The sequence below is a fragment of the Neofelis nebulosa genome, chromosome 9 (assembly GCF_028018385.1).
Source record: "Neofelis nebulosa isolate mNeoNeb1 chromosome 9, mNeoNeb1.pri, whole genome shotgun sequence".
Lineage (NCBI taxonomy): Eukaryota > Metazoa > Chordata > Mammalia > Carnivora > Felidae > Neofelis > Neofelis nebulosa.
In genome coordinates, this window is record NC_080790.1 from 74,291,874 (window position 1) to 74,305,664 (window position 13,791).

Genomic DNA, 13,791 nt, shown 5'->3' on the forward strand with positions numbered 1-13,791 from the left:
TGCTAGGACCATGAAATACACATGAAACAAAGCACTTACCAAGTGCCTTGCACAAATTCAGCATGTATTTTAAGATAATTAATATCTGTTAAAGGAAAGCATGAAGGGGACAAGACACCGAAATCACCAAGACCCCCTCCTTACAAAATCTACTCCTAGGGTCTACCATACAGAAGGGCTCCTTCACCCTTTGTGCCTACAGTAGGCCTTGGGAGCGAGGGCCTCTTAAACGCAGAGCAGGCGTCAGTCAACAAATTTTCTCCAAAGGGCAAGGGAGTAAATATTTTAGGATTTGCTCTCTACACTCTGGGAGAGAGACAATATTAAACAGTAGGTATGACCATGCTCCATTAAGATGTTCTTTGCCAAAACAGGCAGAGGCAGACCCACACTGCAAAGGTTCAGCTAAGGTGGCATCTCTTCACATCCCCCATCCATCCCTGAGAGCTACGCCTGCTGAAAGAAGGGTGCCCCGGGGGAGCGGGCGGAGCCAGGCAATGGCGGTCTGCAGCTAGAGAGAAGTAGCCAGGTGGCAGCTGTTGGGCAGTAAAAACAGGAACTAGCCCACTGGGCCACTGTATCTCTAAAACTGAAGTTCAGCAACCAAAAAAGGACAAGAGAACACAGACAGTGGAGGTGGAGCAGAGGCAGCATGCTTCCCAGGGTCCCTGTGATGTCCCTCGGTCCCACACCTCCCCAGCCACAGGGTGGTCCGAGGAGCCCAGGGCTCTGGGGCCAGCCCCACCCTTGGGGGTCAAGCTGCCTTGGCTCTCTGGGCCTCCTGGTCCACATGTCCCAAACGGTGACACCACAGCCTCCCTGACCTAGCACTTGAAAAAATAAAAGAAAAAAAACAAGGTGCGAAGTTCAAGTTTGGGCCAACAGCCTAGCCAGCTGTGGACTGCCACAAAAAATAACAGAACTGATAACAATGCCTTTGATTTTCTAACCAGCTGGGATGGATCAGGAGCTCTGGGCAGTATTCTCACATGAGAGCGGGTGAGAGCGGGTGACAGCTGCCTCCTGGTTGGGACCTTTCTGCCCTGTTCTTACCATTCAGAAGACAGGGACTTGAGCAACAGCCTCTCATCTAACAGTGAGGGTAGGGTGGAGAGAGAGGAGGACAGCACAGGCCTCTTCCAGGCCAGGGGTCCAGCTGGGGCAGGACTGGCCCTCTCTGCAGGCGTGCACCTCTGTGTACCCTAGCCCGACAAGATGTGAACACACCAGCCCCCACCGATCCTCTCGAGAGAGCACACACACGCACACACCCAGATCCGAGAGGCCAGACTCCACACGACTGGCGTCAGGAACACCCCGGCCCAGAGGAAAATGTCCAGGTCCCGCTTAGCTGCCAGCAACCTACCCCTTCTTCAGGTTTGTCACATAAGCGCTCTGGAGGGCGGCTTCCAGGAAGTAGGTGAGCTCATAGTCAACTGGGTGAGAGCCTTTCAGATGCCGTGATGTGGTGTTATTTGTGATCTGGGAAGGGGAACACAGAGAGAGCCGCTGTCTCAAAGTTGTGAGTTGGAGGGGCTGGGGTCACAGCCAGCCCCGGTGGAGGTGGCAGTCCCGTTACCATCCCAAGTCTCTGGCTGCCTCAGGGACGCATGGTGCGATTCTCAGGCTAAATCCAACCTAACTTGCTTTTGTTTAAAATATGTCTAAAACACTCTCTCCTCATCCAAATGCTGAATGCCCACAATAGCCCTACAAAGCTGGTTTTGTCTGTATTTTATAGATGAGGAAACTGAGGCTCAGAAAGTGCCTAAGGTCACAAAGCTGGCATGCACCTAGACCTCAAACTTCAGTCTGGCCAGTTACAGGGTCAGGCTATTTCTACTACTTCCTGGTTCATTCATTCAACAAACACTTGAGTGTCTACCATATACCAGGCACTGTCCCTGTCATATAACCATGGAATGTCAGCACAGTCTAGCTGGCTAAGACTCCTGGTTCCAGGGAAGCCTGAGGAGCAACTGTGGTATTAATGAGCTGTCCTTAAGCCTCAGCTCTAAGAAGACCACCCAGCCCCACTGAGATAGGCCTGCCTTTATTAGGCCACCTCCCTGCCCTGATCCAAGACACTAATCAGTGAGCCATCTTGTCTTTTAGAAATTGAAGTAGATTTAAGAGAGGTTCTTAGTTCCTTGGAGCTTGGGGCTGGGTCTGAGGAGGGACACAACACCATTTCTGAGAATGCACAGCGTCCTCTGGCCTGCCCTTCCCTGACCCAAGATAGCTAGCTCCCGGGGCCCATTTGTCTGCCCAATGCCACAGGACACTGATTCCAGCCCTGCCCACCATTACAGCTCATCACCATAAAAGTCGAAAGCATGGGCTTCTGGATGAATGGGAGACCATCTTTTTCATGAAAAGTTTTCTCCAAAACCACATGCATTTCCAATGTGAAGAGCTCCTAAAACACTGTTGTCTAGCAGTGATCCATGTGACCTCAGCAGAGGTCAACTCAGCCACGCCAGTCTCCAAGTGGACTTCCGCCAGGGAATGCACTCGAGTCCTGTTTTTGCTGAGTCCCCCAATAACTTTTCCTTTCCTCCTGAAACCCAATCAAGTAAAAGGACTCTAGGGTAGTGACACCCAACAGGGAGGCGATTTTGCCTTCCAGGGACATTTGGCATATCTGGAGACATCTTCAGCTGCCACAACTTGTATTTTATAATACACAAGGTTGCCCCACACAGCAAAGAATGATCCGGCCCTGATGTCAATAGTGCTGAGGGTTGAGAAATCCCACTCTGGGGGAATCGGCTTGGCCTGGACGACTCCTCCTACAGGGCCTGTCACAAAACAGGTGCTGGGTTGACATTTTGGCACTTGCCAAAGTAGGTAAGGTCAAATATCTCTGGGCTCTGACTCTCAGCTCATAACCACCTCCTTCAGGATGCCAACCCAGGTCTACTCTGCCATATAGCACCCCCCTTCCAGCATCTACGAACCATCTACTGAACAGCATGCCTAGGCACCACCCCCGAATTCTCCCCTGCAAGTAACTGGAGCCACACTCCCAGGGTTCCAGTCCTGCCAATGCCACTTAGTAACTGTCTGAACTCTGGGAAGTCATTTAACTCCTCCCTAAACCAGGGTTTCTCGCTTGGGAAATAGGAACAACAGGGCCTATCCCAGCCAGTGGGTGTGAGGGTTAAATTCAAGAATGACTGTAAAGTACTCAGGAGTACTGCCTGACACAAGAGCAGTATCTTTGTTAAATATAGCTGTCTGCCATCCTCCCATTAAACCAAGAGCCCCCCAGAAGGGAAGACCTGGGGTAACATCTGCTAACACCAGAACCACTGTCCTGCCAACAGTTTGACAGCCCCCCTCTCCCCCCATCCCCCCTGCAAGGGGGAGCTGGGAGAAGAGGACGCCCGAAGACTTCTAGGCCCCGACTTGCCGGCACTGCTGGCCTCTGAAAGGCTAGGACAAAGAGCCCCAAGGCCTCCCCTCCCCGAGGGGATCTAGTAGGGAGCTTCCTGGCCACCTGAGGAGAGGGAAGGATGCCTAAGTGCAAGGACCAGCCAACACCTCTTCCAAAGGGACCACAGTGAGCAAATGGTTGTATCTCTCTAAACCTCATCTGTTAGGGATAAGTACAACATCTACCTCATACAGTTGCTGTGAGGATTACACAAGTTTACAGGTACAGATAGGGCTGTCACATTTGGTCATCCGAGCTGAGCTCATCCAGGAGGCTCTGGGCTCCCACAAATGGTACGGACTCATTTAGTTATTAAATAAATAAACAGAAGAGTGTGGAGGCGAAGGGTCTCACTCTGACAGAAGAGGTATACTGTGATAAGCTTTCCAACCAATGAGGCTGAGTGGCGTCGCGGGGGCGGAGGGTGCCTTATCCTAGTACACACAAGGGTCACCCACAGGCTTAGTGGGGGGCTTGGCATGACAGGCGCTCAATAGAGGCAGCTATAAGCAGAGTGCTCACCTTCTCCAACTCCTGCAGGAACACCTGCGCAATCCAGGAGGCCCTCTCGAAGCAGGTGATCACTTCCTCCTCCCTCTCAGTCAGGCGGTGGCGGGAAGCAATGGAGTTGGGCAGGCGTTCTAGGGAGAGGCCTGCGGGAGGAAGACAGCACCTTAGACGTGCCCTGCCCCAGCCCCCCAACCCCAGGCCTTGCCCACAGACCCAGGGAGACCTAGGCTCAGGAGCAGCCAGTGAGGGGCAAGGTCCACAGTGGCAGGGAAGGAGGAGGCTAAAGCAGTGGTGGTGGTATTGGCGGCGGCTGGGGTCAAGCTGCGGGCTGACAGCGGGGACACCCAAGCCCCACACAGGGAACTGCACCGTGGCACCTTTCCTGCCTACCCTTCCAGGCCAGCTCCCGCAGGAACCATTCCTGACCCTCCCTCCAAGTTGCAGGAGTGCCCCCAGGCACTGGTTATTTATCTACACTGGTTATTACGCCCAGCTCTTCTCTTCCCGCTTTAGCCGAAAGCTCCATGTGGGCAAAATGTGAGCTTTTCTGCACCACTGCAGTCCCTAGTATCTGCACACAGCAGGCACCCAGGCTGGGAGGCACTTTACAGGCACCCTTCCATGGAACCAGTTTCTACCTCACCTAAGTTATTTGTGCATAGGTCAGACTGCCTGAAGTGGACAGCGGCTGCCTCTGCCCTCCAGGCAGCCACTGCCTGTTCTCTGGCCCCAGAGCCTCGCTTTCCCCATGAACACCCCTCCTGCAGCTGCAGAGCATGAGGCCCCCACTCCATCTCCCGGGCAGACCCATCATCAGGGCCACAGCGACTGGCTAAAGATGAGCCCTGGAACTTTTAACTTTTTCCACTGGGGCTGGGAAGCTGGGAGGAGGTCAGCCTGAAATGCTAGGGAAAGCCTGCCTGAAAATGAAGCTACACAAGGTGAATACAGTCAACACGATTGAGCTGTACACCTGCAAACGCTTGCAATGGTACATTTTGTTATGGCTTTTTTTTTTTTAAACCACAATTACATTTTTTTTTAATGTTTTTTTTAAAATTTATTTTTGAGACAGAGAGAGACAGAGCATGAACGGGGGAGGGTCAGAGAGAGAGGGAGACACAGAATCTGAAACAGGCTCCAGGCTCTGAGCGGTCAGCACAGAGCCTGACGCGGGGCTTGAACTCACGGACCGCGAGATCATGACCTGAGCCAAAGTCAGACGCTTAACCGACTGAGCCACCCAGGCGCCCCCATTTTTTTTAATCAAATCAAATCATGGCTCTAAAGCAAAAACAAACAAAACAAAAAACCCCAAAACGAAACCAAAATGAACCCCCCCTAAAAAAAAGGTAAGAAGCCCAGAAAGGAGAGCACTGTTATGCTTATTAGCTGTTAAGCCATAAAGGAAAACAACTATATTTGCATTAGTTTTGGTTTTTTTTAAGACAAGAAGACGACTGAATAAACTCTTAGTAATGAGGAGAAAAATCTACAGGGTAAAGATGAGTCAAGATGGAAGAGGGCAGATTCCTAATGACACCGTTTGAGTGCCCTGCCTGAATCTCTATCCCCTGAAACTTCCCAGTATATGAGCCCATAATACCCCCACCCTTTTTAGGGTGAAGTGAGCTTAAAGTGTGTTTCGGTCACATGGGACTAACACACAGACCTGACGAGAGAGTGCTGTCCTGGACTGTTGCTTCCTAATGGGCAGAATCCAGGTCGCTCCCACCTTTGTGTCCCACACGGTACTTTACATGCAACAGGTGCTCAGGATGAACTTCCTGGAGGAGCTGTAGGAATAGAACCCCCAACTCTCTCCTGCCCTCTGCCCTACCCTCCAGCTGATGATCATGACCTCAACACTTCCCCATCCTTCCTCTTCCTCCCTCATTTTAGGCTGGACCTTTTTTTTTTTTTTTTTTAAAGTTTATTTATTCATTTTGAGAGAGAGAGAATCCCAAACAGGCTCTGCACCATCAGTGTGGAGACTGATTCAGGGCTTGATCTCACAAATTATGAGATCATGAACTGACCTGAAGCCAAGAGTCAGACGCTTAACCGACTGAGCCACCCAGGTGCCCCTGTGCTTTACCTCTTGAGGGGATGACCATATCAGCCTCCTAACTGGCCTCCCTGCCTCATGTCTTGTTCTATTCCACCCTGTACACTGTTCCCAGGGTGATCCTTCTAGATCTCCACCACTTCAACCCTCCAGCGATCCCCAGGGCTACAAGGTATGGTCCAAACTCCTGGCACTCCATAACAGGGCCTCTAGGATTCCATCCCTGTCGCCTGCCCAGCCTTGGCTCTCACCATATGCCACAGGCTGAATGTTTGTGTCCTCCACCCCCCAAGTCATATGTTGAAAACCTAGTGCCCAAGGTGATTGTATTAGGAGGCAGGGGTCTTTGGGAGGTGATGAATGGGGCTAATAGCCTTATAAAAGAGACCCCAGAGACCCACCTCACCCCTTCTGCCACATGATCACACAGCAAGAAGTCAGCAGCCTGCAACCTGGAAGAGGGTCCTCACCATAATCTGACCATGCTGGTGCCCTAATCTCAGACTTCCAGCCTGCAGAGTCATGAGAAATAAACGTCTGTCGTGTTGATGCCACCCAGTCTGTACTTTGTTACAGTAGCCCGAGCTAAGACACCACAACTGCTGCATCCACACCCAACCTCCTGTTTCTAATGCTGACCTTGCTCAAGCCATTCCTCCTGCCTGGGATGCATACCCCTGCCGAATCTCCCAAGTCTGCCCAAAATTACCACTCACCTTCCGCCCTGCTGAGGGCTGCCCCCTCCTAATACACCCCGGTATAACCAACTGATCCCTCCTGGGGCCCCAGTCTATGCTTTACATACTCCTGCCCCACCATTTCTTATATTTATTTACTCACATGCATACCCAGCCAGACTGTAAACTTTGAAAGGCATCAACCTTATCACGTTTGCCTTTCTACAAACTGGCACATAGTAGGCACTTAACAAGCCCTGGCTGGCCAGCTGAAGAAATGGCAAGCCTGATCATGTCTGACAAAGTACAAAGTGCCCTGCAAATACAAGGTAAGGAATTACTGTTTTTCTTGGCTAGATCCCAACTCATATGGATTTAGTGACCTTGCCCTCTGCCAGGCTGGGGCGTGAACAGGTCCAAAGGTCGGGGTGACTCGGCCGGGGAGAAGGCAGGCACAGAACGTGGAGGCCCTTGCTCAACACAAATACTCAGTTACCGGGGTCACCGAGGGTCAACGTGCCTCCTGCCAAATGACTCATGACCAGGAGGGGAAGAGAGCACTAAACGGGATAGAGGAAGAGTGGGAGTCCTGGAGGAGACGCAGAAAGCAGGCAGAAGGCAGGTGCCACCGCTCACTGCTGGTGCCGGCCCTGCTTCCTCCTTCCCAGCTACGTATCCTGTCCACCCTGCAGGAAGGTGGTTCAGAGGCCTGGCCTGGGAGACCAGCTGCAGATGGCAGGAGGGTGTAGCCACTCCAGAAGCCCTAGAGCGGATCTGTCTCAACATGGCTGCTCTGCGGCTCCCCTGAGACACATGCTGCTGGCTGGGTTCCTTCCTGTCCCACAGCTGGGCCCAGACCTGGGATGGATAATGCCAGCTGCTTGGCCTGCTCGGGCTGCCAGTCCCAAGCCTCCCCTGGGCTGACCACTACAAAGCAGTGAAATTAGTAACATGTGTCTGTGGGGCCTCTGCTGTCCATTGCTTCATGTGTTCCCTCCACTCCCAGCAGAGGCCTCTCAGCCATGCTTCTCTGGGAATTCTAAGTCCCAGCCTCCTGGAAAACTCACAGCAAAACCACCTCCTCCCGGAGGCTGTCTTAGGCGTCCTGACCTCAGAACCAGTGGAACATTTTACCTGTATCTCCTTTGTGTATGTCTTTTTCCCACCCTGTAACCAGCCTCTCTGCCCGTGCTATAGGATTTTAGTTACATGACATTCAAAAAAAAGGCAAAATTATAATCTGTATTAATAGAAACTAACCACTTATTGGGAGTGGAGAGAGAACCAACTGGAAAAGAGCCTGCAGGAAACTTCTAGGGTAATGGCAATGTTGTCGTTACTGTGGTGTTGGTTATGTGGGTATTTACACTTGTCCAACTCACCAAATCAGACACTTAAGATTGGTACACCTCACTGTATAAACATTTATCAAAAATAATGGATATAATTCCTTTTCCAAAGGAAGCAGTTGTGACAGCAGAGAACTAAAAGATGGAGGTAGAAGAGCTATGGTCACTAAGGTGGTCCTCTGTGAAATAATTTCCAATATACGTAAGACCAAAAAGCTTCCTGGAGCTTGGCAATGGCTTCTCCAAATGAGGGTGATAGTCCAGTCACCCAGTTCTGTCCATAAAAAGGGGCTTCTTGACCTTACCTTTTTTTTTTTTTAAGTTTCTTTATTTATTTTGAGAAAGAGAGAGAGAGAGCAGAAGCAGGGGAGGCAGAGAGAGAGAGAGAGAGAGAGAGAATCCCACGTTGACTCCACACTCAGTGCGGAGACCAATGTGGGGCTCTGTCTCATGAACCCTGAGATCATGACCTGAGCTGAAGTCAAGAGTCATCTGAGTTTAACCAACTGAGCCGCCCAGGTGCCCTGGGGCTTCTTTATATTTGCTCTTTGACTCCCATGAAGGTCCATTTTCCTGTTCATACACATCTGATCGAAACTCACTAGAGACTCTAGCCCTTGGGTCCCTTCACCCTCTGCCTGCCCCTTGAGCATTTCTGCACAAGTGGCCAAACCACAACACTAGATCCAAGATGAGACAGACGGGCTGCTCCTGAGCCTGGCCCCACAAGACCCCAGTGGTTGTCACACAATCCTGTGAGCCGGAAGGAAGCCAGGGGCTGCCAGGAAGCCCAGGGGACCGCCTCTTGATTCCCACTGGCAAAGGTGCCTTTCTGTGAAAACACCCAGCTTTACAAGCCAAGGGAAGGTCCCTTTCAAGAAGAGTGTTTGCTTTTTCACTAAGTCCGAACTTTTGGTTTGGAGGCAAACTGATCCTGGTTCAGCCCCGGGCTCAACACCCAGGCTGGTCTCTGCCTCCTCAGGCTGAGATGAGTCATCACATCCCAGGCAGGCGCCTTTCCAAGAAGCCCCGCCCTTGGAGCTCTGGGCCCTAGATGCAGAGGTGGAGAGCACGACGGTTTCCTCTGCAATGGTACTTTCCAGTTGGGTGGACTCCTACCTCCCTCCTACACAGTTGGTCCAAGGGCACCTGGTACCCACAGAAGGCTAAGCCCCAAGTTAGGTACTCTGGGTTTGGGGATGGGAGAGGAAGAAATGCAAGTCATTGCTTCAGCCCTTAGGGAGGGAGCCTCAATGCCAGGTAGGGAAGAACCTTATAAATCACACTCAAACAGCAGGCGACTGAGGGAACGGAAAATGGTGCAGCCACTATGGCAAACAGTCTGACAGTTCCTCAAAAAATTAAAAACAGAATTACCCTATGAACCTGCAACTCCACTTCTGGGTGTATACCCAAAAGAATTGAAAGGAGGGTCCCAAAGAGATATTTGTACACTCAAGTTCACAGCAGGATTAGTCACAATAGGTAAAACGTGGAAGAACCCATGTGTTCTTTGATGGATGAATGGTTAAAGAAAATGTGAAATATGCATCCATTGGAATATTATTCAGCTTTAAAAAAGAAGGATATTCCTGGGGTGCCTGGGTGGCTCGGCTGATTAAGCGTCTGACTTCGGCTCAGGTCATGATCTCACGGTTCGTGGGTTCGAGCCCCGTGTCGGTCTCTGTGCTGAAAGCTCAGAGCCTGAAGCCTGTTTCAGATTCTGTGTCTCCTTCTCTCTCTCTCTGCTCGCCCCCGTCCCCCCGTGCTCTATCTCCATCTCTCAAAAATAAATAAACGTTAAAAAATTAAAAAAAAAAAAGAAGGATATCCTGCCATATGTCACACAGATAAACCTTAAGAACATTATGCTAAGTAAAATAGGCCAGTCACAAAAAGACAAATAGTGTATGATTCCACTTCTTTGAGGAACCTAAAGTAAGTAGATAAATTCATAGACACAGAAAATAGAACAGCAGTTGCCAGAAGTTGCAGAGAAGGGCAAATGGGGAGACGTTTGGTGGGTACAGAGTTGGGGTTTCCCAAGATAAAGAGTTCTGGAGACTGGTTCCACAACAATGTGAATATATGTAACAGTCCTGTACTGTATGTACGCTTGCAGATGATTAAGATAGTGAATTTTATATCATGTGTATTCGATCACAATGAAAAATAAAATCTTTAAAAGATAGTTAAGATGCTAAATTTAGATTATATATATTTTACCAATTTTTTAAAAATTTCTTTTTAATGTTTATTTATTTTTTAGGAAGAGAGGGAGAGAGAGAGACAGAGAGAGGAGACACAGAATCTGAAGGAGGCTCCAGGCTCTGAGCTGTCAGCACAGAGCCCGACGCAGGGCCTGAACTCACAGACCGTGAGATCACGACCTGAGCCAAAGTCAGGAGCTCAACCGATTGAGCCACCAGGAGCCCCTATATTTTACCAATTTTTTAACCTACAGTGTTATATTAGTTCCGGGTGTACAATAGTGATTTAACACGTCCACACATCGCTTGGTGCTCATCACGACAAATACACTCCTTAATCTCCATCACCATTTCACCCATTCCCCGTAACCATCAGTTTGCTCTCTATAGTTAAGAGTCTATTTTTTGGTTTGTCTCTGTTTTTTCCTTTGCTCATCTTTATGTTTGTTTCTTAAATTCTACATATGAGTGAAATCATATGGTATTTGTCTTTCTTTGACTGCTTTATTTCACTTAGCATTATACTCTCTAGCTCCATCCATGTTGTTGCAAATAATGAGATTTCATTCTTTTTTATGGCTGAATAATATTCCATTGTGTATATATACACCACATATCCTTTTCCATTCATGGACACTTGGGCTGTTTCTTTATCTTGGCTATTGGAAATAATGCTGCAATAAACACAGGGGTGCATGTATCCCTTTGAATTAGAGCTTTTGTATTTTCTGAGAAAATATCAAGTAGCATGATTACTGGATCATAGACAGGGTAGTTCTATTTTTAACTTTTTGAGGAACCTCCATACTGTTTTCCACAGTGGCTGCACCAGTTTGCATTCCCACCAACAGTGAAAAAGGGTTCCCCTTTCTCCGCATCCTTGCCAACACCTGTTGGTCCTTGTGTTGTTGAGTTTAGCTATTCTGACAGGTGTGAGGTGATAGGTCATTATGGTTTTGATTTGCATATCCCTGATTATGAGTGATGTTGAGTATCTTTTCATGAGTCTGTACATTTTACCAATTTAAAAAAATGAAAAAAAAGGAAAGTGGACAACTTGACTCCATGCACCCGTCTCCAAAAAGTGGATCCACTAACTTTACTTCTAAGAATTTATCACTAAAAAATTAATGACATAAGCAAAAATTTAGTTTGAAAGATATCTACCGTAGCACTATTTATAATGGCAAAAAGATGAAATTTAACCTAGAGGTCCAATAACAGGAGACAAGCTTGCTAAACTGCAATAGATTCTAACAATGCAATGCAGTTAAGCTTTAAACAGTGATGTAGATATGTAGTGGGAAATGGCTCATAAAATACTCACTTTAGAAAAGAGATTATAAAGTATGATTGTATGAACTTATTTTTGTTCTTTAAAAAGCCACATATAAACCTATAGGAAAAAAGACCAGAAGGATACACCCCAAAATGTTTATAGAGATCTTAGTCTCCATTTCCTGAAACACAAAATGGGATTACCACCGATGCCCAACTCATGCAGGCCGTGAAATTGAAATTAGACGGTATTATATAGATTAGCATGCATGTTCTCAGAGAATGTTAAGTGAGGCTCACAGTGATCTCTCTGGAAGGGATCTGGTCCTTCCCTAGAATGACAGATGAAACCTCTAATTCAAGAAGAGATTCCTTCCAACACCCCTCAGTTAAAAGTGCCAGAGTCCAAACTAGATCCAGGTCTTCTGGCTTCAATACTGTCTGCTGTCTCGGCCCAGACTCCCTATGTATGTCTCCCCCTACCTGCCATGCCCCCAAGGGTTCCCAAACCTCAGGCTTCTGGCCAGCCCCTGGTGGCTGCAGTGAAGCTGTCCACTCTGCAAGGGGATGGGCCCCTCAAATGCACCCCTCACAGCCTTGCCTGCACTCCACACACCCAGCCCAGGAAAGAACTCAGTGAAGGCCAGGTACACACACAATGAACACACCCAGCCTCCTTCCAAGATGCCCCAACAGCACTCCTCTCCCTCTGGAAGCCTGGACTGTGGACTGCAGTCTAGGGACAGAGCAGTGGTACTGACAGTGCTAACCTGCCTCCCCACAGGGCAAGCGACCCATGCCCCTTTGAGAAGGAAGCCAAAATCAACAGCTAATTCCTGCCATACCAGGACTTAAAAAAAACAAAAACAAAAACAAAAAAAACCCAAAACCAAATATGCCACCATGTCCTGCCCTAGGAGAAGCCTGGTGTTTTTATTTTCAAATTCTAATAAGCCACAAGTTCCCAGGTGAGAGCAGAATAGCCTGGGGTTGCAGTGACCAAAAGAGGACAGGAGAAAAAAAAAAAAAAGAAAGAAAGAAAGAAAGAAAAGAAAAAAGAAAACAAACACTCAAGAAGTGAGAAGAGAATTTGCAGATCATAATTCTCACAACAGCTAAGTGTTTTTTTGTTTGTTTGTTTGTTTACATTTTTACTTTTCACAGCCTGTTCACCACTTAGCACCTAGCTGCAGTATTTTGGGAGAACTGGGGCCATTTTTCTCCATAGCCAGGCCAATCTTCTACTGGTCAGCCTGTGAGCAAGCCTGTCCAGAGCATGGACTGTGGCCTCCCTGGTGCTGGGCTGCAAGCAAGAGGGGAAAAGGGCAGGACTCGTGTCTTTTCAGGGAAATGGAGAGTCATTCCTCCCTCACACCTTACCACACTGAGCTAGTGCTGGAGAACTGGAAGTGACACAGGCCTGAGGGGAGAGGCAGCTGTTTGCCATGGAACAGTCCTCTGAGAGGTGGACAGTGATGCCGTGGCTTGTGGGGCTGAACCGGGTAAGCTTGAGATATTGAAAGTGCAGGCCCTGAAGTTCCTGCATGCCCATCAAAGCATGGTGACCCAGGAATAAAGTTCTAGAACACCAGCAAGAAGACCCCCTGAGCTTTACTGCAAGGCTCTCATGCTCAGTCATTCCTGGCACCACCACCCCTTGCCCCCCACTAAACAAGTCACCTCCATTTCTCCTGGGGCTTCTCTTTGGACTTCTCCTTTACCTGCAAGGCACCTCTTCTACTCCTCTGCAGATAATTCCTCCCTAAGTTCAGGTTCACCTCCAAGCTAACCACGAAAAATTCCAGATAGCTCCATTCACTTTCCTCTCTCTGCAGCAGAGTGGTTCAATCCCCAAGTACTTTTGGGGTATCAGGGATGACCCCAAAACCTGGAGTCAGAGAGAGCCAAGTTCACATCCTGACCTGGTCACTAGCGGTGTTACCCGAGGTGAGTCAGTTCTGCCTGAGCTCTGGGATTCTGCCCTCCATACCTTTCACCTACTGTGGTTAACAGCACACTGATTTTCCTTTGAGGAACCATTCCTCCAACTCAGTCCACCAGATTCAGGTGGAAATCACACCCCTGGCACCAACCCAGAGGTTTGATGCTGGTCACTGTAACTGATTCCAGGGTAGGCACAAGATGGAATCAGGTCAATGAAGCACTCTCTCCTCCTGAGGCTGTAAGTGCTATGCACAGAACCATGTAAACCTGGAGGTGCTAAGACATCAACACATGCAGCCCCTAGATCCAGCTATGC

General features: G+C 48.9%; 1 protein-coding gene across 1 annotated transcript in view; it reads right to left on the minus strand.

Moving 5' to 3' along the window:
* The window catches only part of TTC7A (tetratricopeptide repeat domain 7A), a 119,312-nt gene that overhangs the window by 85,396 nt on the left and 20,125 nt on the right, over nucleotides 1–13,791 (minus strand). The window contains exons 4-5 of the mRNA XM_058684188.1: nucleotides 3,962–4,092; nucleotides 1,367–1,482 (exon numbers count right to left, since the gene is read on the minus strand). Of these exons, the coding sequence (XP_058540171.1) occupies nucleotides 1,367–1,482; nucleotides 3,962–4,092 (247 nt within the window). The remainder of the gene's footprint in view (nucleotides 1–1,366; nucleotides 1,483–3,961; nucleotides 4,093–13,791) is intronic.